At 46.5% G+C, this 26,188-nt stretch overlaps 1 protein-coding gene across 2 annotated transcripts in view; it reads left to right on the forward strand.

Annotated features, from left to right (window-relative positions):
• Positions 1 to 26,188, forward strand: part of bahcc1b (BAH domain and coiled-coil containing 1b) — a 63,228-nt gene that overhangs the window by 18,743 nt on the left and 18,297 nt on the right. For both annotated transcript variants that reach the window (XM_087180110.1, XM_023429260.2), the window contains exons 3-11: positions 12,699 to 12,857; positions 16,923 to 17,033; positions 17,337 to 19,373; positions 19,878 to 19,989; positions 20,542 to 20,735; positions 21,351 to 21,491; positions 22,662 to 22,864; positions 23,442 to 23,817; positions 24,776 to 25,729. In XM_087180110.1, coding sequence (XP_087036236.1) covers positions 12,699 to 12,857; positions 16,923 to 17,033; positions 17,337 to 19,373; positions 19,878 to 19,989; positions 20,542 to 20,735; positions 21,351 to 21,491; positions 22,662 to 22,864; positions 23,442 to 23,817; positions 24,776 to 25,729 — 4,287 coding nt within the window. The remainder of the gene's footprint in view (positions 1 to 12,698; positions 12,858 to 16,922; positions 17,034 to 17,336; positions 19,374 to 19,877; positions 19,990 to 20,541; positions 20,736 to 21,350; positions 21,492 to 22,661; positions 22,865 to 23,441; positions 23,818 to 24,775; positions 25,730 to 26,188) is intronic.

Consider the following 26,188-nt stretch of genomic DNA (forward strand, 5'->3'; position numbering starts at 1 on the left):
CACTCGGCCGGTTGTTAACGGGCCCGTCCCGGTGCTACTCGGCCCATGGCCAACTCACTAAATCAGAAACGATTGGAGGATTTGGCAAGAGGGAGTGAGAGCTCAGCGCGGCGCCTTTGAAGTCTGAGAAAGGAGAGAAAAATGACATTTTAAACAGCCCGCAAAACACAAGGCTAAAACAGCTTCTTACTCTATACAGGAGGAGGGGGAGCTGGGCGTGTGTGTGTGCGTGTGTGTGTGTGTGTGTTCATTTAAAATGCTCTATAAGGTGTTTTATGTGAATATGTGGCTGCTGTGGCTGGAATTCACGATATGAATGTGTGAAAAACTCACGAGATATGTGAAAAGAAATAGTGTGTGTGCACAAATGTGTGTGTGTGTGTTTGCAGACACTATAATTCCCCGCTATTTTATGGCTTTCCACTTCTTCAGAGGGGTCAAGGCAATCCCCTGTTTACGCGACGTGACAGAGAGGTGACATCACTTAGCGGGGGGACAGACATGATGTCACAGTCTCGCCACATCCACAGGTCTTCTGCCCCCCCCCCCCCCCCCCCCCCCCCCCAACCCCCCCTGAAAGTGCACACCGTAAAGCGAGGCGGCGCAACCACGGCAACCCTTATCACGGCGGCAACCGACACCTGAGACGGTCTCTTACCCGTCTCAGGGTCACATTTACGCCTGACTCATCGTCACTCGAGCTGACTTGTTCGACTCAGCCGGGTCCCTTTTCTCGTCTGTTGTGTTTTGGTTTCTCTATTCGATTCATTTCAGCTCTGTTTGGCTCATTCATATTGTAATGGCCTCCATTCAGGCGGGTCTATGTCCAGTTTGTTTTGCTGTCAGGGGCTCAGATGGATGGAGGGGGCCGTAGGTTCATCTGGAGGTGAGGTTAAAGAGTGGCCGCACTGCCTCCTGAAAGTTTTTCTGAGGCGCACTGCTGCTGGCCCACAGATTTAACAGATTGAATATTTGGTCTGAAAGACAGCTAATGTGCTCTTAAATAGGAAATAGGTTCATATCTCTGTGTGTGCGTGCGTGTGTGTGTGCGTGTGTGAGGGAGGAAGAGAGTAAGAAAAAGAGAGAAGCAGCTGTGTGGAACAGCATGGATCGTTACACAGTGACACACATGAAAGCATTAAGTATATTCAGGAACCTTCGTTGAATATACATGGAGCTGTGTGCAGCTTTGTATGTATCTGTGCGTGTGTGTGTGTGTGTGTGTGTGTGTGTGTGTGTGTGAGAATCCCCTCCCATGCTTTTTGCCCGAGCTGAGAGTAGTGAGAAAGAAAACACGAGAAGAGCGCGAGAGAGAGCAGGAAAAAAAAAGAAAAGAAAAGAAAAAACAACAAAGATCCGTCATCAGTCATTCATGGCTAATCAGTCTCGTGGGACGTACACACACACACACACACACACACACACACACACACACACACGGTGCCGAGGTCCTAATCCTACTGGGACTGCTTGTGCCTCTGTGTGTGCCTGTCTAAATTTTGGATCCAGGCTGATTAGAAGCAAACTCTCTTTTTTTGCATGTCTCTCTCTCTCTACCTCTACTTCCCTCTCTCTCTCTCTCTCTCTCTCTCTCTGTCTCTTCTCCTCTCTGTCTTTGATTGCTGGTAAAGTGTCTCTTCTCCTTCTCTCTATTTTTCTCTCTTGTCTCTTTAATAACCGCCTACTGTCTTTTCCGGGTCGTTTTGATGTGTGTTTTTGTAATGTTTGGAAGCATGTGTGCATGCATAATATAGGAACGTCTTTTGTGTGTGAGTGTGCACTTATCTCTGCTTGTGCACGTGTGTGTTCACCGCTGTGTGTGTGTGTGTGTTCGTATATCTTACTTCATCAGAACCTCTTAGTGTTGGTCTTGTCTGTGTTTTATCAGCTCTTCCATTTGTTTCAGCTTCTTTCTTTCTTTTTTTTAAAAAATCAAATAAGCTTTAGTGGCATGGATATTAATGTTATTACCAAAGCTAAATTACACATTACTGAATATAACATGTTGTCATGATAATAAATAGATAAATAATTACAAACTAGACAAATAACAGAAAACGGCAGAACAAAAGAGTGGTCTGATTTTTCTTCAGTTGTGGTGTAAGCATCACTTTTAAGGATATTTTCTGTGCCATGTCTGTGTATTTGAAGCGTTTTGTGCATCATTTAACACTGTTTTAGTTAAGGTTAGGGGTTCGGGGGTTAGCCCAAAGGGAATTTATGTGGTGTCAAATGACAGCACAGCAAAAAAATGCATAGTGATAACATGGAATGACCTCAGAAGTTGCTGTGTTATTCGCAGGCCGCTCAGCGATCCCAGGCTGGGTATGCAGATACATATTTCTCAGCCCAGAGAGCCGATCTGTCCCTAAATGTCAGGAGGTTTTCTCATAGGAGATCTCTGGATGTGCAGTATGATTGTTAGTTTTGTGTCAAAACGTTCCCTTGTGTTTGTGTAATTGGTGTATTCAGTGAGGAAGTGAAGCTCTGTCTCAACGGCTCACAGTGAGAGCACAGTCTGACTTCTCCTGGTAGCCGGGGATCACTAAGATAATATAAGGATATTTGCTGATATTGATATAATTATTTATATGACAATTTTATGCAAAATGCCACATATAACTAGCAAAACCCCAAAAATTCACTCTTCTTTTTTTTTGCTTACCACGGAGTAGTTGATTTTGTTAGTTTTAAATTTGAATTTGGAAAACAAAATTGTGTAGAATGATCATAATCAAGTCTCATCATGATTCCATGGAAAATCAATAATATTGAGTTAAGGCTGCAATGGTTATATTTGGTTTCCACTAATCTGCCACTTACTTTCTTGATGAATTGATTCAGTTTGTGGTAAAAAAAAAAAAAAAATCACAATTCACAAGTCCTGGTTATGTCTTAATAACATGTCAGTCCAGTGACACAAAACCCAACGATATTTGGTTTTTGATCAGTAAAAGTAAAAAAAAAAAGTTAAAAGAATCTGCAACTATAGGAAACGTTTGGCATTTTCATGTACAACAGAACCTGAGGGATTCATCACAGTAAAGAAAATAGCTGTTGATTCATTCTCTGTCATCCTCTTCTCAATTAATCAATTTATCTTTTCTGCTCTATATTGAATTATTGGCTTCTAGTACATGCGTCAGTGGACAGGCATCATCACGGTTTCTCTCAGCTTTCTTGCTTGGCTGTTGTAAAGGTGTGTTTTACGGCCACATAACCTTGTCCTTGTCTAAAAGATCAGGAACTTTTGTTTTTGGTTGTGTAAAAATTGGGATTTTTTTCGTTCTAATTTGATCTTGTCTTTTATTTTGAAGGTGAAGCTGAAATAACCAGGCAGAAAATAAATTGTTTCTGTTTTGATCATTAATCTTTCATTTCAGTCATTTTAGGCAACGTTTGCATGTTCCAGCCACTCAAATGTTTCCTGTTCTTTCTCTGGTTCATATCATTGTCAGTTTAATATCTTTGAGTTGTGGATTATTAACTGGAATAAGCCAGATGTTTGAAGGGCTCTGAGAAATTCTGATGGGCCTTTTCACAATATTTTTTTTTCTACGTTTCATAGACTAAATGATTAATGGAAAAACTAATTTGCAGACTAATCAATAATGAAAACAATTATTAGTTGTGGCTTTAATTTGAGATTTATTACAATCTGTTTCCCTCCACTCCATCAGCCTCTTTCTCTCCATCCTTTCCTTTGTTTATTTTTCTTTTCTCCCCCATTCCCTCCTCTTTATTTCCTCTCTGTGGATCTCTCCAATAATCTTTTATTCCTGTGTAAATATTACAGCAATGAGGGAATATAAAGAATGGAAAAGCCATGCTGAAATAAGGTCAGACTAGGTTATTCTCACCTGCTTTCTCTCTCTCGCTTCACCAGCTCCAGTTCTTCCTCACTCACTCACTCGCTCGCTCGCTCGCGTACCCCATCCCTCTCTCTCTGCCTCCCTCCGTCGTCTTCTCCTTCCCTCCCTCTTCCTCCTCTCGCTCCCACGTTGCCTCTCTCTCGTGTTCGCTTGTCTGCTGATCCCGCTCTTCTCTCTTGTTCAGTCTCTTCCCCCTCACACACACTGGCGCACACTGACTGTCTGGCACCCACACGCACATACAGTACTCATGCAGACACACACACACACACATACACACGCTGACACCTGCATGTCGAGCTGTTGAGGGTCTAATTTAAGTAAAGTGCTTCTCTAGGAACCACAACCCCTCAACTCACGATGATGGAGGGTGATATGGTGCGGCGTGGTTGAACACACACACACAGGCACACATGCACACACAGTTATACATAGTCGCACACACACTTCCTGCTCCAGTGATACTATGGTATGACTCTCCGTGGCGTGGGATTGAAGGAAGCACTGTACATGGCTTGTAAATAGCATACCGTAATAATAATGTGATACTTGATCCCAGCAGCGAAATTCACCTTTTGTCGGCTGCCTGCAGGTCAGACTGCGGGGTCACTTACAGCACTGGCAGAACTGGTAGGGAGTCAGTGTCTTGCTCAAGGACACTTCAGCGAGGTGGTACTTTGTACTTTGATATGGTTGAATCTGGGTCTCCTGGTTTAAAGACGTTGTCGTCTTCGCTGCAGCCACCCTGCTGCTTCGCTTGTGCTGCGTAGGTGTCTTTGTTTCCACTGGAGCTGGAGCTAACTTTAGCTGAAGCAGGAATTGTGCTGCACCGCTGCTACAAATATGTGGCCACAATCTCAAGCCCCCTTCGAAAAAATAGCGTGAAATGCTTTGGTTTTTTAGTCCAAAAATAAAAATAAAGATAAGACTCATCCAAAAACTTTAATTACTGCAAGGCTTATCTTATATTTCTTTGTATGAAACAACTTTTTAGTTGATATAGTGAACTCCTGCAGATATGTAGCTCGCTAACACTTAGCTTTGTTTCGTTTTCGCTTCGCTCTGTTTTTGGTCTCCACCATATCCTGAACGAAATAATGTGCTCTTTCGCTGCTAAATGCCCCACTATGCTCACCAACTAGTTGCTAACTTTACCTGTCTGCTTTTTGGTGCGGGGGCAGGTTGTGTTCAGTGTGTTTTTACAGCATTTTTGCTGGCAAACAGCTGCTTCTGAGAGCAGTGAGACCAAGGCTAAACAGTGAAGTCGTTGACTAGAAAACTAAAACAATGAGCTGGAAGAAGCTAAAACGCTCCATGGAGCTAAGAAGGGCTTGATTCTGTCACTGGGAGCCAGTGATCCATTGATAAAATAAAACTGAGTATCTGGGCCAAATATTGAGTCGTTGCATCACATACTCTTCTAGTACTATTAATGTCATGGTTTTGAACTGTAATCGTAATCAGGAATAAGTAACAGAGTCACATAATTCAGCACTAAAGAACGTGTTTCATAGCGAGTGTGTGCTAATGTACCTTAGATTGTAGTATGTAACCGATGCGTGGTGAAGCTGTGTTGTTTTAGGTCACATGACTCCTGAAGAAACACATGTGTACCTGTTCATCCTCCGTCTCCACTGTTTTCTGTTAGACTCACTCTGTGCTCCTCCTGGTGTCTTGACCCCCAGGTGTATTTCATCCAGCAGCAGGCACATGCAGCTTCAAATCATTACTGGCAATGCGTGTCTTCATCCTAGTAAAGATGTGTGTGAGTGTGTGTGTGTGTGTGTGTGTGTGTGTGTGTGTCTGTGTGTGTGTCTGTGTGTTTGCCATGGCTGCAGACTGAGTGGACCGCAGGGGCGTGGCACAGGCATGTCAGACGACCAGAACTCCCAGAACAGGCTTCCTCACTGTTTACCAGAGCTGTAAAGCTACTGTGGGGGTGATGGTGGGGGTGGGGGTTGCACGCACACACACACACACACACACACACACACACACACACACACACATCCCCATGCACACAAGTTAGACGGAATTGCATTATTGGCTCTCACCGCAGGCTTTCCTGAAATATCAGCAACCTTATGCTTTTAATTAGTGTGTGTGTGTGTATGTGTCTGTGTGTGTGTGTGTGTGTGTGTGTGTGTGTGTGTGTGTGTGTGTGTGTGTGTGTGTGTGTGTGTGTGTGTGTGTGTGTGTGTGTGTGTGTGTGTGTGTGCCCACATGTACCATTTGTGTTTCATTCTGACCGAGGCAGCAGAACCAGTCTCGTATGACCCCTATTCCCCAAATTCCTCTGTTTTCTTTGGTAAAACATGGAAAAGCTTACTCTGACAACCCCCCCCCCCCTTCCCTCCTTCCTGCTTCCTAAGAAACTCTCATATGTTATTAGTTCCTGCTCACCACGACCATATATGGTCCTTCCTCCTGCCGTGGGTGGGTGGGTGGGTGTGTGGCATCCAAAAAGTCTGTGGTCAAAAGCAGGAACATTTTCCTCCTCACTCACAGTTTACTGGCGCAGTTTGTGGGCCACGTTCGCCGACGGAAAACTCTGAACATCACTGGAGTTCTTTTTTTGGGGGGGGGGCTTTTTCGAGCTGGGTTGACTCAAGGTGCAATGTTGCACGTTTTCATTTTAATTCCTCCTGCTTTCCTGCTGCTTTTTTATTTCCTGTAGTTTTTCTTGGAGCTGCAGCCAGCAGACGACGTGTCTTTTAGCGTCCTCAGTGGCTTTTTGATGGTGTAAACGCACACATGTAGGTGCGATGTGAGATCGGGATGTTACTACAGTAGTCTCGTGCATGCAGGGAGATGGTATGAGAGAGAGAGAGAGAGAGCGTGTGTCTGCGTGGTTGTGTGTGTGTGTGTGTGTGTGTGTGTGTGTGTGTGGATGGCGAGGCTCTGGTCCGCAGCCTGGGAGTCAGGCTTTGAGCTGTGCTGTTCATAGTCTGCTGATTTATGCGCCTCACAGGGAAATCTCTCATTTGTAGCTCTTTTATCTCAGTTCCCCCTCCACTCTTTCTCTCTCTCTCTCTCTCTCTCTCTCTCTCTCTTTCTCCCTTTCTCTCTCTCTCCCTTTCTCTTTCCCTTTCTCTGTCCTCTCCTCTCCTCTTCCCGCCGTAATGTGATTCAGTGCAGCTGCTCGTCCCAGGCGACATGCCATGCTTTGCTTGCACACCCTGCTCTTTCTAACATGAATGAGTCAAGAGGAATCGTTGATGAATAATAAGATAGAGCAGAAGGAAAATGCTATCTGGATCTAGTCGAGCAAAAGAACTCCTTTTCTCCCCTGAACGTAGTCTTTGTAAGCACCGCTCGGGCGCTTAGTCACACATTGAATGTGTTTGTGTCCCCAGTGCCATAATGCTTTTATGGACCTTTGTGTGTGTGTATGTGTGTGTGTGTGTGTGTGTGTGTGTGTGTGTGTATAAGCGCCTTCCACGACCGCCTTGTTTGAGTAGCCCTGTCACTTGTGCAATTCCGTGGTGTCAAAACAGATCAGAAAGGTCTGGCTTGACTCCTGCCCCCTAAATACACACACAAAACACAGACGTACACACTCACACACACACACACACACACACACACACACACACACAGACAGACAGAGAGACACACACACACACACACAGACACATGCACACACAGATTGAAGGCTCGGTGCCAGGGCCCTTGGTGGTTGGAGGCTTATGAAAGGGTCGGACTGACGAGAGGTTGCCAAGTGTACGGCAATAAGCGTAACAGCCAAGCTAACGAGAGTCAGAACCTCTGACACACACACACACACACACACACACACACACACACACACAGTGAGACTGTACTGTCAGGCTCTCAAGCTTTCTCAGTAGTCACTACAAATGGCAGAGTAAAAGTGCATGTGTGTATGTGTGTGAGAGACAGAGAGAGAGTTCAGTATATCAGTGTGTGGACAGAGGCTTCTGTTAATTGGCAAATGTGACAATAGAACACGAGAGGATATTGATCTTCAATCGGACAGAGATCGATTTAACTTGTCATCCTTCCAGGTGTGTGTGTGTGTGTGTGTGTGTGTGTGAGAGAGAGAGTTTGTTTGTGATTGTGTGTGTGTATTGATCAGCATCAGTGCATTCAGAGAGCTGGAGCGAAGAATACCACTTTGTTTCTTTATCTGTGTTTCTCCTTGTGACATTGGTTGTATCACCTCTATCAACCCTCCATTGGTGTGTTGCTTCTTCTTCCTCCTCTCCCTCCTCTTCCTCCTCCTCCTCCTCCTCTCTTTCTCTCGTTAGAATAGTGAGAAACCTTGGGATGGTCTGTCCTGTTATCTGTGGTTTCGCTGTTTTGTTTCACTGTAGATTTCCTCCTCAGCAGCTGCTGAGACAAACACACAAAAGAGGGTTCAGGGTCATGTTTTTCATACTGACCCTCCCACCACCACCGCCACCACCCCCGGCTCCATACTGCATATACTCTATATAAATTAACAAATGCAAGACCAGCTCTGTTATAATGTAAAGATGAGGGCATAACCATGGCATTTTAAGCTGCTTTTCATTATTTGACACTGTCTTTGCATTTTGCATTGAAAGCATTTACCTGTTAACTGTTTCTAAACGTGACGTTTGAGCAGATCTCATTCGTCCATTCTTATTAAAACTGTCATAGCGTGTCAGCAAGGTGTGAAAAACGTGAGTGCACTCATGGAAAAAATGTGGCATTATTTGCACATTTTGAGCCAACTTTTATCCACTGGAGTTAAATTTAAAAATTCCACCCTAAAATAGTCCCACACCAACACAGGTGTTATTTATATCAACCTCTCGCAGCAGCAAGAGTGTGACCATTTTCAATTTTACAAAGCTACTTTCTGTGAAGTATTTAGTATTTTTATTTATTTATTCTGTAGATAGATTTCTCCCTGTATGACTGTTAACCATCAGTGTAAAATGGCGCCTCTGAAACTCTGGTTGTTAAAGTCTGAAGTGCTGACATCAAATCCTGATGCTTATACTGTTGAAGCTTCAGTTTTGCTGTTATCAAACTCCATTGTGGCTGCACTGGAAATATAACATCTCAAAATTTATGTTTGGCCCCCGTTATACATGAGAATACCAAAAATATGCCAAGCAGCAAAACCTGCCCAGAAAAGCAAGGAACACATCCAATACTTTTTTTTTCTATATACAACCGTGTTACAACAACTATTTTTGAGTGGATTTTCCCCTTAGCAAATCACATTACAGTCAATCATAAATAAACTAAAGCAGATTTTGCTCTCTGTAAGTGCATCCGACTGCATTAGTATGAATAGAAACTCATAATTCTGATTTTTATTACCTTGGATAGTCAACATCGGAGGATTCTCTGCCTGTGTGTTGACACACTTTTCCAATTCATGATGCCAACTGGGAAAAATGGGAGGCATACGAACACATTTCCTACTTTAATTACCACTACAGAGACTGAATGGAGCTGCGTTCTCAGTCAGCAGCTTGTATTTATAGTAAATAACATATGCAGATATAGTAATGTGCTGTGTATAACGATGATGTGACTTTGGTCAGAGCCGGATTTTTTTGATGTAGATAAATATCTGTGGTTGATCAATCAAACTCGCTGAGGCGTAGAGTTTGTGTAATGTTTGCCATGCCTCTGTTTTGTCTCGCTCCCTCTTTGTCTGATATTCCTCATCAGTTGTGGCTAATTTGACGAGCTCGCAGTCATCGCCCGGTGTGTCTCTGCTCAGAGCTGTACGGGAAACTACGAGAGGATGCAGCGGTGACAGATGTGCAGGGAATGTGCAGATCAGGATAAAACAAAGGTGGGAGCAGAGGGCAGGAAGAGAAAAAGGGGAGGAGGAAAAAAAAAAAAACAGGGACAGAAATAAGGTTTACGTTAGTGGCTGGCCTCCGAGATGATTTTCCATATCAGCAGGCCAGAGGGAGCGGGCAAATATGATTTTCTCCTCAACTCGCCAACACAAAACAGACAGGGAGGGAGGGAGGTGACAGGAAAGAGAGGGAATGGGGGGAAAGAAGAGGAGAAAAAGGAAAGAGATGAGTAAATGGAAAAAGATGGGAAAAGGGGGGGATGGGTGGAGATCTGAGAGGATGAGAGATTAAAGGAGTGCAAAGTATTTACACCACTTAACTTACCAATCAATATTATTTTAGAAATCAGTGTGTGTATTTTTTAAAATGCTTTTTTTAATAGAAGTTAACTTTCGCGGCTGTTGGAGACACTTCAGGATTCTGCCTGTGATTTCAGAAATGCATGGCTGCTCAGCTGAAAACCGCTTTCTTTTCTATTGTCTGCTCTAGTAGATGAGGTACAGTGTGTGTGTGTGTGTATCAGTCTCTATTTGACCTGTGTGTACCTGTGTGTGTGTACCTGTGTGTGTGTGTGTGTGTGTGTGAGCCTGCACTGCCAGGGGGCCTTGTGAAACCAGCCTGAGTCTTATACGAGCTGTGTTTTATTATGACTGGCTGAAAGGCCACTGATCTACAGTTGTACAAGAGGGGATTTGCAGAAAAAAGAAAAAGAAAATGAAAAAAACACTGTGAAAATATCCTGTCTGAGAGAGGGTGAGAGAGAGAGAGAGAGAGAGAGAGAGTAAATAAGTGTCTAGGCAGGTTTTGGACAAGTCTTTTTTCAGAAAGTGAAAATATCAAGTGCAAAAGATGGAGGGATTTCTACAATTGTCTTGGTACAATGTGTGGTTTGTCCTTATCTGTGTGTGTGTTTGTGTGTGTGTGTGTGTGTGTAAATGCTTCAGATCCAATTGTATCAATAGACACACGTGTGATTTCTAACGTGTCTCTGAATACACACCGCTGCTCCATCTCTCTCTTGGTTTATCCCATGCCCTCTCTCTAGTGTGTGTGTGTGTGTGTGTGTGTGTCTGTGTGTGTGTGTGTGTGTCTGTGTCTGCGAGAGAGAGAGACAGGCAGACAGTTGGAGGCTCTTGTGGTTGTGGTTGTTAGGGCGTCAGGTCATGGTTGAGGTGAGGGTACTCTGTGTGTGTGTGTGCGTGTGTGTTTGTGTGCGCGTGTGTGTGTGTGTATGACTCAGATGCGGACTGTTGTGGTTGTGGTAATTGTCTCTGATGCGAGGCAGCATTTATGGGTAACGACCCAACCCACCACCCCTTTCTCTGTGTCTCTCTCTCTCTCTCTCTCTCTCTCTCTCTCTCTCTCTCTCTCTCTCTCTGTGTGTCTCTCTCTCTCTCTCTCTCTCCATCCAGTGACTAATTACCTGATTCCCTGTGGATATGTTTCCTCCTTCCCCTACAACTGTTCGGGTTGTTCCACTAAATGAGAGCATGCTGATAAGTGGAGATACATTCAAACGGAGCCAAACTGAACTGAGCCTCTTCGCTCGGTTCGCTGAAACCGTCACAGGATGAAATTGAACAAGTAAAGCTTCCTCTCGTTCCTGTCTACGAGGCGAAACTAGGTTTCTACTCCAATGAATTTTTCAAAATGATTGGTCGAATCTTCAGCAGGATGTAATCAATAGAAGAATCAATGATAAGAGCCATGTTGTTTCAAACGCGTCAGTTTCGAGTTTCAGCTGAACTGAAGATTTCAACTGTCATGTTCGCTGCTTAGCTTCCTGTCCATGGTTCTGTCTCACTGCCATCAAGCTGGTCGTGAACTGTAGAAAACCTGGATGTAACATCTGTTTGGAGTTCAGCTTGCCGACATCTTTGTCAGTAAAATCAGAACCAGGAAAATCTGATTCCGGACCATTTGACCTGTGAGGTGAGCAGACAGATCTGAGCGGGAATTCAGACCCAAAACAGTCCTGAAATCAAACTGAAATTAGCAAAAACCTCAACTTCAAGTTGTGTGACCTCTTCTAAGTTTTCCTCTTTAAGAATTACAGCTAAAACCTTCAGCCATCGTTGTTAGCATCTGAAGCTAACGCTGACTGAGGCACCAAAATAAATCAACTGTCTTAAGTGACAATTATCAACAGTGACAAATTGTTATGTGAGTGTTCAAACACCAGTCAGTCACATGCCTCAGGCCTCAGTTTATATATATATTCAGATCAGAATTGAGGAAAAAAAACTGTCTCCTTGAAGCTTTTTCTGGATCATAAGTTTTAAGAGAAAAAAATCGGATATGTATGTCACATGTGAGGAGAAAAAATGATCAGAATTGGGACACTTCCAGCTGCAGTGTGAATGTAGCTTGGAGGGATTAATTTCTCTAGGGCAGGTCACGAAATTTCATTTTTCACAGCACTACTCAGTAATATTAATACCAGCCAGATCTGCCGTGTCTCACTTCTTTTTTCTTTTTTTTTTTTTTACTAACATCTAACAGGAGAAAAACTCAAGCCTCAAACTCCTGCTGGGTTCTGAAAATGTTATTTTTTTTGAGTGACATTAAAACAATATTTTGTCTCTTGTTGTAATGTTGAGGGGGAAATATGTTTCACCACTATGTTTTATATTTCAAAGATGATTTTTACCGTGTACGGTGCCACGTTCGCCATGTTGCTCGCAAGCAACAAGTGACTCATGCACACCTCGTCGAAGCAGACGTGTGCACGGAGCCCCATCAAATAAGCGTGAAACACTGAGGAGTTTCTTTGCAAAGACGCACAGAAGGGAAGAAAGCATGAAACACTTGTCATTTGCACATTTATTTTATTTTAACCGCTCAGGCAGATTCGGTGCACATCTGCTTTTTCTCAGTTTATACTTTGGAGCTTCTCATTTCTTCTTCTGTGGTGTTGCTTGCTCATTGGCACCTCAGCAGACTCATCCCCACCTCCTGCTCACCTGTGGTCAAATTTAATCTCTAACCTCCAGCCTCTCTCTGTGTCGCACAGGTGCTTCCTTCATGGGATCCTTCCTGGCCAGCAGTCTGGGGTCCCCGCCTTCCCACCCTCCTCACCCCTCTGGACCTGCTGCCTCCCCCTCCTCCCCCTCCTATAGGGCTGGACCCCATTCGAGCGCTTCCCCTATTTGGTTCCCCCATTCGCATGAAGGTAAGACAGACACACACACACACACACACACACACACAGTGCTTGGGTCTCTGGTTAATCCAGGGTCTTGGTTTGGGATTAGATCAAGATGGAGCCATTAAGTGGTTTAACCAACACTGAGCTGAAACCAAACACACGCTGTAGTGACGCCTCAGATGATGCTACTTATAGAAACACACACACACACACACACACACACACACACACACACACACATCCTCTGGTGGCTGTGTATGTCAGCGAGCATGTGGCTTTGTGTTTGTGGCTGTTTTCTAGTTGTGAGCTCAAGCACCATGACGCTCTTAAAACTGGTGCAAGACCAAAACCTTCCTCTTCCTCTTGCCCCGACCCATAAATACACAAACAGACACACAGACACACAAACAAACACACGCCTTGATGCAGTTTAAGAATAACGTCATAATTGGCAGTAATTCGACAGTACACTTCAGGCTCCTGCATTTTCTTCCCTCCTTTCACTCAGTCACCCCCCCCCCCCCTTACTCTTTTAGGGATGAGTTTTAAGTTTCACAAGCACCTCCCTTCACACAGACACACACTGACAACTTACCCCCATTTCCACCATCCTCTCCTGCTTCACAGTCCCCTCCCCCTCTGACCGCAGCCCCACCCTCAGGGCCCCTTCTGGGCTAACCGACCTCCAACGGCCCCCTTCCTGATCAGACACACACACGCTCACAAAAATGTGCGCATCCACATGCATCATGTCCTCTTTCGACTGTTAACCGTTTGTGGTCAAAGACTTGGGCTTGACTTAGTTATCTGTCCCTTTCAGGTATTGATGTGCATGTGTTTCTGTCTGTGTCTGTCTGTGTCTGTCTGTGTGTGTGTGTGTGTGTGTGTGTGTGTGTGTGTGTGTGTGTGTGTGTGTGAGAGAGAGGATTTCTCTTTTGACAGTAAGATGGGTCTAGAAAGATAACCTCCTCAACAGAAAGACAGCTTCCGCCACAGGCTGTATTTCTCAACTAACTGAAAACGGTCCGAATTTCACATTTCACCAGTTTTTCACCAAATGTGAGCGAGTCGACAACAACGCCTTGGAAAAAGTATTTTAAGTCCCCAAACGTTGTTGCTGAGGAGTTAAATGGAAACCAGTCAACTTTCGGTGCATTGCATACAACCAGCTGTGTGACCACTGCAATAACAGTCCTCCCTCCTCCGCTGCATTTTGACATGTCATGTCAGGAAAAGCACAGGCGTAATCAATAAGAATAATAACGATTGCATTCCTTTTAGGTGAGCCAGCTCCAGCATCCTGCTGATGTGCATGCTGACTCACAGGCATGACTTAGAGGGACACTTGGACTGAGACATCATTTATGCTTTTCCTGCTATGACATGTTCGAAATGCCTGCTGCAAAAAAAGGGGCTCTTCTGACTTATTTTACAGCATGACTTCAATGTTTGGTGCAAAGTTTTTGGATGCAATCGAAAAAATCCTTCTGATTTTAGAGGTAATTTCTTTTTGTATAAACCTTTAATTGCTTTGTACCAGAAGAGCAAGAGAGGCAAAAAAATGCCGAGTCTATCTTTCGCTGGAGAAAGCTGCTGTTTGCATTTCCGTCCTCTAAGTTTTAATTTGTCACATCCTGCTTGTGAGGAAGCGTACACGCCAGAGTTTAATTTGGGCAAATAAGTCAAACACGCTGCCTCTCACTCATGCAGACAGGATACTTCTCCGCTGCAGCCCCAAGACGAGCTCATGAGAGCTGCGTTCCTACGCCGAAATCTCTCCTGATGCAGCTTTAAAGCTTGAAAGGAGACAAAAGTTTTGTTTGTACAACTGCCCATTTGCAGCTCATCGAGCGATAAATAGCTACAGTTAAGCCCTGAAAATGAGCACTAATGTCGCCCGGGGTGACTCTCTTAAATCAGATTCATAGAAAGAGTCAGAGGCAGGACTTCAACGTGAACACAAGAGAGAGCAGCTGTGGTGAAAAGAGAGCAAGAATGTGTGTGTGCGTGCGTGTGTGTGTGTGTGTGCGTGCGTGTGTGTGTGGAGGGAGAATGTGTGTGCCTATCAGACAGATTTTGTGTCTGTGTGGCTCAGCTTTGATGTCTGAACACACACGTACGCGTGCGCGCGCACACACTCACATGCACAAACACGCGCCCACACACACTACAAATGATTGTTTTTAAGAATTAAAGCCAGGGAGCTCCGGTAGGCGGTCTGCCAGCTGGCCACGGTCCAGAGAGTGGAGCGTAGCCAGCACAGAGAGAAGAAACCTGGCTAATACACACCACACAGGCGCACACACACACACACACACACACACACACACACTGTAGACACACACATAGTCAAAAGATGAGACATATTCACGAAGAAATGCACAGTTGTTTGAAAAACAGCACATATTCTCTTTCACACACAAAAATATCTTTTTCTCTCTCTCTCTCTCTCTCACACTCACTCACACACACACACACACACACACACACACACACACCTCTCCTCTCACTCGCTCGCCCGCTCTGCCTCTTCCACACCTGTCCTTGTTTTTTGTCTCCTCTCTCATGTGCTCTCGCTCCTCTCCTTACCTCCCTTTCCTCTGTCCTCTCATCTCCGCCATCTCAAAGCTCTTCACTTCCCTTTCACTTCCTCCTTCATCTTCCACCCCAACCCCCCTCCCTCACACACACACACACACACACACACACACACACTCTCTCTCCCCTCTCCCCTCTTCATACGCCTCACAGCAGCACCAGATTGGGGGCTTTTCATATTGACAGCCCTGTTCTTCTGGTGTGTCCTTTACTTTTTCTCTCTCTCTGCTGTATATTCTAACCTCCTCTATCCCTTCTTCCCTTTCCTCCTTCCCTCCCTTTTTGTCACAGTGTCCCTCTGCTGTCTTTGTTCCCGTCTTCATCCGTCTCATCTCGCCTCCCTCGCTCCCTCCCTCCCTCCCTCCTGAGTTTTATCACTCATCATTACCCAGGGGATTGGCTTTAGATGGCTGATAGAGCCTTTTGGCTAATTGTCGCCATTTAGATTCACTGGTTGTTAACCAGTCAGAGTAATCACACACACTCATACACAGACGCACACACATGCGTTTATGCATTGACATTGCAGCATGAACACGCAGACACACTGAGTCCCACACACACACACACACACACATGCTGGGAGCAGTGAGGGGGTGTTGGTGGTTTTGCAGTGCGACTGTGGAATGCGTAGGATGAGTTTTTATGGAGTGCTGTTTACTTTGGCCACCACCGTTAAACTTTTAACGGCTGCCAATTAACGGGCCGGCAAGGACACTCTGTGGGGCATGAAACCAGCTGCTGGAGAACACACACATTTCCACAAACACACACACACACACACACACACACACACACACACACACACACACACACACACACACAATCCAAGCCTTTTGGCTCCGTGATGTGTGTTTGTGTACTGAGCTTGTGTGTGTGTGTGTGTGTGTGTGTGTGTGCACGGGCCTGTGGTGATTTTGCAGGGGTTTTTTTTTCAATACTACCCACTCTCAACCACCATGACATCCCTGCGCACATACACACCCACACTAACCCTCACCCATCCCTACACCCTTCCGGCCCCCCATCAACATAACCACCAAGACCTCCCCTATCCCACGATGCAGTTCAACGTCCTTGAAGACGAGGAGCAGAGTGGAACGACCGTTTACCTCCCAGTGACCTCCTGGGAGGACTGTGTGTGTGTGTGTGTGATTCTGCATACTATTTGTCTTGGGTTTGGGAAAAATGTGTTTTGTAGAAGAGCAAATTCCATCCAGTTAAATGCTGCAAACACTTGGCAGTAGCTGTCGGCTGTGGTTTTTGTCACCACTTTGTCCACTGTAAATAATGTCAACTCCTGTGGCATGTTTGTGCAAAAGTGCATTTATGGTGAAAGTAGCACTAACCGGCCATATTTTTTCTGTGTTTTCCAAAATGGCCCCATCTCATGATAGATTGTAGAGATAAACTGTTTGTTTAGAGGGCTGCTGAATGTCAGCGTTGCGGAGAAACATCAATTCTTTTTTTCGCTCTCCCTCCCTCTGACAGGGTACCCCAGCTATTCAGGAAGTCTTGCCTCTCCTTTTCTCCCCATGAGTCCCCTGGATCACCATAGCAACGGTCTCTACGGACAGCACCGCTTCTATGAAACTCAAAAAGGTAGGTGTGTGTGTGTGTGTGTGGATGTAACAGAGAAAAATAGCTTTATATATGCTTCTTTAAAATGCTTAATCAGCAGTCACCACAGGAGTAAGAACCGGTAACTTTTTCAAGCTGGCAGCTTTTCGTTTCTTTTTCTGCAGATATCTCTGCAGAAGCACATTTTAATGAAGTAATTTTAATAAAACTTTATGAAAAGAGGTGTTTTTAGCAGCCACTCTGCAGCTAGCGTTCAAATCTCTCTAGATCTCTACAAGCCTTTAACTTTAGTGATTCATTTGAAGTCGTCTCTTCTCCTCCCAGATCACTTCTACCTGAGAGGCCTTCCTCCTCAGCCCCCTCTGCTCTCCACCAATCACAGCCTTCCCCCGTTGTCCAGGACCGCCCCAGGCCACCCACTTGGCTCTTGCAGCCGGGAGACGGACAATGGGGGAGGAGGCGGGAAGAGCACCAAGGATGCGGCTGAGAAAGGCGTTTCATCTTTGTCGAAGGACAAGGAGCGATCGAGCAGCAAGGAGCGGCACCAGGAGAGCAAAGACAAACAGCATCAGCTCCACCATCACCATCCTCATCAGCTGAATCCCGCCACCACTCCATCCAGTTACCACCACCAAGCTTACCCCCACCATCATCACGCCCTCCTTCCTCACCTCACACCCCAGGGCAGGGAGGAGGACCATCGACATTCTCTGGAGCGACACAAGGAGTACAGAGACAGTGACTCGGGCAGTCAGGGGACAAAACATATGACCGCCTGTAAACTGTCCAGTGGTTCGGGGCCAGACACTGGCTCTGGAGGAAAAGGGGGAGCACTGAGCAGCTGCAGCGGTGGTGGGGTGGCCAGACCTCCATCTGGAGGTGGCAGGCGGTGCTCCAAGGATGGACCCATAAACGGGGAGATGAGGATCAGTGAATCCTCAACTTCCTCCTCTGAATGTATGAGACGAGGGACGGCTGCGGCGACGGCCATGCTGGCACCTCCGACCCCCCACTCTGTGGCCTCCTACTCGATGCCGCCTCCCCCTCCCCCTCCGCCACCTCCGCCTCATGCCTTGCACATGGGCTCCACAGTCACAGGAGGGTGGATACACCATGCACATCACCATCCTCATCCAGAGTTTTACTGTTCCCCAGCCCCTCTTACACTGACGCCTTCCAAAGATCCCGCATCCGCCCCTGGAGGGTCTGGCAGGGAGGCGAAAGTCATTGGCCCAACGTATGTGCCCTCAGTCGGGCCACTGGGAGACCTGGCAGCCCCTGACTGTCGTGGAGCAGGAGGAGGTGGGAGAAAGGGAGATGATAAGAGTGGAGAAGGATCGTATGAAAGTCCCTCTCATCATCTTGGCCGACTTAGCAGTTGTCAGAAGAAGGACAAATCGCAACCACACCAGCAGCAGCTGGGATATGGCAAAGCTGACAAACCTCCTGACTGGAGCCACCAGACGCAGAACTTCCACAAACCCAGCTCCAACATGAGCTCTCAGCCTGAGCTGCGGTCCTGCAGCCTGGAAAGATCTTCATCCTTCAGAGATGTTGAGGTTGTGGACAATGTTTACCGGCCCTCACTCCCACTAGATGCCCAGGGGACACACGGCACATCCAAGAATGGCGGCGATACCAGCACTCCTCCCCTCAGGGACTGTTCCCACTCGGGTCCTCATCCTGATGGGAGGGTGGGATCAGGGGCTCAGAGGGAGGGGCAAAAGGTTGCACGGATAAGGCACCAGCAGCACAGCAGCCATGGAGCTAGTACAGAAGAGAGGGGAAGAGATGGAGGTCAGGCAGCACCTTCCTGGGGGGTTCGAGGGGGCCACCAAGAGGACCAGCGAAAAAGTTCCCATCATACATCGGTTGGTAATGATGAAGTAAGAGGGCTCAGCAACAGAGCTCCAAATAGTGACCACAACCAGCCCCATTCTCAACAGCCTCCACCTCTATCCCGCTCCTCATCACACACCACTGAGGGTGAGGGCAGTGCCATGAAGAACCTCATGAACTACAGCTCCCAGCAGCCACTGATGCTGCCACAGCGGAGCCCCTTTGGGGGTCTGGGCTGTCTCAAGCAGGGTGGAGAGAGATCAGAGAAGGGGGACAGAGGAGGAGCTAAGAGCAACACCTCCCTGCAAGACCCTCAGAAACAGTCGCTCCCTCCTCGCCGAGGATCCACTAACGAGGGAGAGAGGGGCGACAGAGGCGGGAAGGAGGCGGGGGACACAGGAGAGGGGGAGGTGCGACAGCCTCCGGTCGGTATTGCCGTTGCGGTAGCCCGGCCACCCCACCGTTCCCCAGACAACACCCCTGGACACAGCAGACAGGGCAGGGTGCTGCCCAGCATGAAAGGTCAGACCTTTATCCCCCTTGCACTGAAAGTCAATTAATAGTATTTCTGTCCTATAAAGTGCATTATGGGGAAAAATCCACAGTTTAACACCCGAGAACAGCTATTGGTGTTGTACAGTATCTTACATTTCGTGATCCTTATGACATTTTACTGCGGACAGCTTCTGTTGAGTCGTTCAGGAATAGATTCTTTGTACAGAGGCAGAGATGCAGACGCAGGGCAGTGCTTGTCAAAGGACTTCACCTCTAGTCATAGAAATGTATGAGGCACGTTGAGGGGAAGTAGGTATATAAGCAAGAAAAGTACAAGCACAAGAAAAGTGCGATGAACATCAAAACGTGATATTATGTGTACAACCTGTATCTGGGCAGACTTTCACTTTAAAGGAACAGAAAAACAGAAGTCGTTTCAGAAGTAGGGGTGTTTGAAATGTTGTCATCCAATGATATTTTTTTGATTGGCGAATGATAGTAACCAGTAGCACTGTTGTTCTTGCAACTCAGGGGTTTCACGCCCCGTGTATCCTCTTGGCCGGGAGGCAGAGGAGAGGAAGAGGATGACCGAGGAGCAGATCAGCCTCCATCACCTGGACAGAGACAGAGAAATAATCATCAGGTGCACTTGAATTTCACAAACACCAACACATACGAGCATACACTCACAGTCACACGCGTGCACGGCACACGGTAGCATCTATTCATTTTTGCTCTCATCTGATAAGCTGCAGTTCCTTCATTCTCTCTCTCTCCCAGTCTGAGGCTCTGCTTCTCTTTTCTTTCATCCCCTCACTCCATTTACTCCTCTCACTCTTTGATGTGGTATTTCTGTACCCCTTCACTCTCTCTCTTCCCCTCTCTCTCTCTCTCTTTCTCTGAGATGAGATGTGGTGCATTAATGTTACGGGGACTAATATGAATGTCTCTGAAGTATCAGGCTCTTATTATGTAGTCATATTAAGGGAAGAAAACATATAATGAGAAGGCACAAGATGATGGCTGTTCCTGTTGCTGTCACATTTCATTTTCTCCATGATTATAATGGTAGTAGTGGTAATGAAGATGACAAGGATGAAGATAATGATCATAATGATGGTGATGGTGATGATGATGACAATAAGAGGGATAATCATGATAATGACAAAGTTCACCCCGCCTACCGCCACAACAGGGAAAACAAGGATCGGGTGGAGTTCGCCAGGATCCACCCTTCCAGTAGTTGCCACGGTGACCTGACCTCTCACCTCTTGGTCCCCGGAGGCGCAAACCAGCTAGGGGCGGACCCTGCTGCACACGCTCACCCAGCTCACCACCACTGGATGCAGAGGACAGGAAGTCCCTCCCTCTGGATGGGGCACTCGTACAGTGAGTAGACTCCACACGACGTGGTCTCTGTCGTCAATCATCTGCATTTCATGTGTTTTAGTGAAGATCAATGTTTCTGCTGTTTTGTTGAGATCACGTCAATCCGTGCGGGAGCTTCCTTGGATTTCATATTGATGATTCTTTTTTTACTCTTTACTGTGTTTCTTTTGTTCGCCCATGGTGCTATTGTTAATAATACTGAATACAGAAATCTTTTATTTATGTCTTGGTAACATTTTCTTTAGAAAGTGTTTATAACAGTAAATATAAAAACTCTGGGCTGAATGCTGAATAGCAGTTGCTTTACACCCATGAGCGACGGAGCGTAGCAAAATAAATCAAACATGTAGAAAAGAGCAAACTTCAGGTATTCACATGTTGGAGGAGAAGGAATAATGTGGAGTCAAACCCAGATGAAGGTTGAATCTGGTTGTTTTTTTTTGTTTGTTTTTTTTTTTATGCACAAGCCTCCACAACAGCTCCACATTATTCTTACTCGTGTTTGATGGGTGTATCCCTGGTTTCACCCGGTACGCAGCACACAATTATCTTCTTGGAGTAGTAAAATAAGTATTTAAATGTTGCTCTCATTTGACTGTGTTATCTTTGTTCCAGGTCTGAGCCACGTGGGAATGAGCCCCGGCTTCCCACCAGGTCTGCCCGGCCCTCTGCAGCCCGTCTTGGGGTCGCTCACCCAAGACCCTAACTCCCCGCTGGTGGTTCTTCCCACAGAGCCCGGGCCTCACCATCATCTCGGTACGCTAAGCAACCTTTTACAACAAGAGCACGCACACACACACACACAGGCAGACAACCAGCAGAGTCTATATTCACTGCTGTCTACCCGTACTTACTGCCCCCTCCCCCACCCCCCACCTCCCTCCTTCTCTCCGTTTGTACCATCAGAGACCGCTGCCATTTCTCTCCCAGAGTTTTAGTATCATTGACTAATCATAATATAATGCTCAACTAAGTCCCTCTGTCAGTGGGGCCATGTTTTATAGCTTTGTTAATGGGAGCAGCTATTCCATTGCCCCCTCTGCATGTGCCCAGCATTATGCAAACCATTTTAACTGGCATTCATCTCTCTCGTGGTGGCGCACTGGACTGGACTTTGTGTAAGTGTGTGTGTAAGTGTGTGTGTGTGTGTGTGTGTGTGTGTGCGTGTGTGCGTGTGTGTGTGTTTGTGTGTGTGTGTGTGCGTGTGTCTGTGTGTGAACATATGAAGTTAGTTGTGTTTGTGTCTGGAACAACATGAGACATTGCTCAGTGTTAAGGGTTGTGTTGTACATGTCAGCCATTGCTAAAAAGAGAGAAGTGTGTGTGTGTGTGTGTGTGTGTGTGTGTCAACGCTGCTTTGCAAACAGGCTGTGAAATTTAATTATCTCCCGCCTCCCTTGCCTCGCTTCGTGGGAGTTCCTGCAGAGAGGGGAAGTGCATCCACTGAACCCTTCCCCTGGGAAACATTAGCCCACTCAGGCTAATCTCACAGAACAAAGGTTCCCAGCGACAAGGCGTCCAAGGAGGGATGTGTGTGTGGGTGTGAGTGTATGTGCATCTGTGTGTATCTGAATTCATTCTGTATGTGCCTAGGGTGGGGCTTTGAAGAAACTGTGTGTTTCCCTGCACAGAAAAACACCATCATAAGAAATAGGAAGAGTTAAAGAAGGATTCACTTATTCAGTCTGTGGCCGACACACGGCTCACAGTTGTTACATCTGCAGTTAAGGTGGCTGAGCTCTCTTGCCAATTCCACATATTCAAATGAGCACTTTCAGAGTTCAATGAGAGTTTCTCTTTATGATGCAACCATGAAAATATTTCTCTGCTGATTATTTTACTGCTTATTTATTCAAAAGGTGAATAATGTGAGTTAACCAACAATAATTTATTTATTCACTTTTCTCTTTCTGTTTCCTCTTCCAGACGTTCTGGAGCAGTCAGGTCTATGGCCTCCCGTGTACGGAGGTCGGGGCCCCCCTCCTCACCTGCAGCATCATCCCGTCTACTCCCGCTCCTCATTCCTACGGCAACAGGAGCTGTACGCCTTGCAGCAGCAGCAGCAGCATCAGCACCAACAGCAGCAGCAGCGAGCCATGGAGCACATGCAGCGCCACTCCATAGGACAGGTACTATGTTAATATGTTAATATAGACCAGACATACGTGAGAGAGGGTACAATTTAGTGTAAAGCTTGTGAAATGGTGTTAACATATTATTGTGAAACTGTGGGCAAATGAGAATTAGGAAGTGTGAAAATACTGTGCAAAACTCTTCCTCCTTTGAGTAGTCAGAGTATTACAGAGCCCCGCTAATCATTTGTTTGAAGATCCCTCAGCTCTGATATCCCAATTTCTCAACACTGACAGAAAAAACATATGCAAAATCACGCTCAGCAATATTTACTTAAGCCAATGACTTCCTCTTTCTGTTGGCAAAATGTTTCATTGATAAGGAGGCGTTGGTGTGGTGCCTTCCCACTCTCGCATTGCCAGATCATTTGGCAATCAAACTGTGTGGCCAACACTCTTTTTCGTGGCTTTTCCGTCGGAAGGTTTTCCTTTATCTCTTCAGCAGCGGTGCTTATTTGTGCTCATGTTAAGTGCCGCCTGTCCTGTGTGTTTTAAATAACCTACCGCATCGTTTTCTTGAGAAATAATTTGTCAGGATAGACGAAGTCGTAACTCTCCCTTTCCTTTTTCACAGAGAAAACATGAGGAGCATGCTATCACCATAGAAGACTCTCCTCATGAATCTTCAGCATCCCGAACTCCCCCCTCCTCTTCCTCCTCCACCTCTTCTCACGCAGCCAAACCCTTCTCTCACACTCCTCCTCCACCGAAGACGCCCACGCCGTCTCCGGGGATGTGTCTCACCAGCCGTCAGTCACCCTGCTACCACTCACCGTCCAGGCGCCCGCACCCGCCGAACCCTCTGACCCCTGCGCCGAGTCCGGCCGCGGCTGCGCCCCGCTCCCCGGCGCTCAGCCCAGCTCCTTCACACCTCTCCAAAGGGCTGGAGAGGGGCAGCGACAGAGGAGAGGGACAGCCACCTCAGGACTACCCACAGTCCCTAGAGCCAGGTGAATGTGGAGATGTCTAGAGGCTGTTTAATGAGAGAAAAAGCAAAAACAAAGAAATAGAGAGACAGTGTGTGAGAGGAAAAAAGAGGGAGGGAGACGGAGGGAGCTGCTGCAGAAATGTAGCTCTCTTTGAGGCGATTTTGCAGAAAATTGTTTCTGCAAAATCGCAGAAATTGATTTTGCAGAAATTGTTTGAAGCATGACTGATCCCTTGTTCTGTCTGTCCTTGAGCTTGTGTGTGTGTGTGTGTGTGTGTGTGTGTGTGTGTGTGTGTGTGTGTGTGTGTGTGTGTGTGTGTCTGTTCAAGCTAAAGAGGGACAATCGACAGGTCAGCCATTAAGGTCGGAGAAAGCATATGGGCACTCAGTGTGTGTGCGTGCGACCTGCCAACGTGCACGCATGTGTCTGAGCTTACATGGGTGTCATAAGAGGAAGGTCAATGAATTCTTCAGATAGACCCTCCTTATCCTTCAGGGGTCCTTGAGAAGTACAGGCGGAAGGATACGCATTCATCTGGCTGCGCTGTCAGGGGGCGGAGGGATACCATCAATAATAAGAATGCAGGGGTGACAGGGCCAGCGCTGCAATCACAGGAAAACAGCAGGGTGTCATCAATATCCCACATAGATCTATACACTCACTCATACACCTGCACACACACACGCACACACACACACACACACACACACACGCAGTAAATATAATATACACAACTTTACGCATACACACTTTCACGCACACACTCCCTGTGTTTTCTGCACCCAGCTGTCAGTGTATTATTCCAACTGTGATCGCTTGCTTCCTGTCTGCCTGAACAGAATGACCATGAATTTAAAAAGCAAAAGATCTCACTGCAGACAGAAGATTTTTCAGTTCATTTTCTGTAGATGCTTGAAAATAAATATATAAATATATACATTGTATATATTAAACCAATGCTCTCTCCTCTTTCTACCAGACTTGCCACCTGTATACACCTACCCTCCAATCACCATGGGTTACAAGGCCGGGCCCTCGCCTGCTGAAGCCCGCTTGGCTGAACAAGCCATGGTGGAGGCAGCGCCAGCAGAGCCGGACTCAAAATCCCTCCCTCATCCATGCCACATCCAACCTCTCACCGAAGAAGAACATGAGAGAAGGGTAGAAGACGACGGGGGAGACTGTGAAGTGGTGGAGTCTCAGAGTGGAGTTGAGGAGGAAGAGAAGGAAGAAAGGAGGGCGGAAGCAAAAGGATGCTCTGTCTCCGAGCCTGAGAGCAAGATTTCTGGATTGCCGCCATGCCCTTCCCCAGCTCCAGTCCCAGATCCAGCCTGCCCGGCCACAGCCACAGGCAACACCCTAAAAGTAGAGCTCTCTCTGGGTTATCCAGGCCAGAAGGCCAGCCTGGAGGAGCCCCAGCTATCCAAAGAGCAGGAGGATGAGAGGGAACATGGAAAAGAGGACATGGAGGAGGATGAGGGAGAGAAAATGGAGCCTGACCCAACAGAATGTACTGTGTCTGTGCCTGTAGAGCCTGAAGAGGAGGAGAAGGAGGAGGGAGAGGAGGATGGGGACAAAGAAGGAGAGAATGTAGAGGTGGTTGAAGATGAGGAAGAAGAGGAGGGGAGTGGGATAAGTCCAGGCAAAGACTTGGTGGAAGTAACGCGTAGCTCTCCTTCTCCGTCCCCGACCTCTGACCCCGTCCTCCCTCCTTCGACAAGCACAGCAGCCCAGCTCCAAGGGGCCTACATGTGGAGCCTGGAGCTCCTGATTGCCGCGGCTCTGTGTGCCACCAGAGATGCCTTGTACCCACCTGCACCTGCTGTCCAGGCCCCAAGTCCTCCACCCCACCACGGTATGGAGATACTGGGAGAGCTGGCTGAGCTGGAGATCCAGCAGAGGAGCAGGGAGAGCAAAGAGAAAGTCACTGAAGGTGAGAAGAAAATATATTTGTCCTCACTAATCTGACATTTTCAACCACTTTCAAAACCGCTGAAAGTTTATAAAATACATCTGAAATGAAAAATGACGACGTAAATGATCCCAGTATTTACATGTACCCTTTTCCATTACACCCAGTGTACAGTTGTTATTGTCGTGTCACAGCAAACGGGACTAAAATGCCTGTGAAAATTAGATCAAGGAAAAAAGAAAAGGAGTTACCCTACTTCTTTCTTGTCCAAACAAACACACACACTTACAGTGAACTAAAAGAAAAAAAAAAAAACGACGTGTGCAACCCAGATGTGGAGTCTATCAACTCACACATTAACAACACACACAGACACACAAATTTCCCACCAACTGTCCTGCTTCCTTCCTCAGCTTGGACTCTCTGTTCTTTCCTATGGACCATATTTTTCCCTCTGGGGAGGGTGTATGTGTGTGTTTG

The sequence above is a fragment of the Seriola lalandi genome, unplaced genomic scaffold, assembly GCF_002814215.2.
Source record: "Seriola lalandi dorsalis isolate HSWRI2012SDOR001 ecotype SW California unplaced genomic scaffold, Sedor1 jcf7180002054892, whole genome shotgun sequence".
Lineage (NCBI taxonomy): Eukaryota > Metazoa > Chordata > Actinopteri > Carangiformes > Carangidae > Seriola > Seriola lalandi.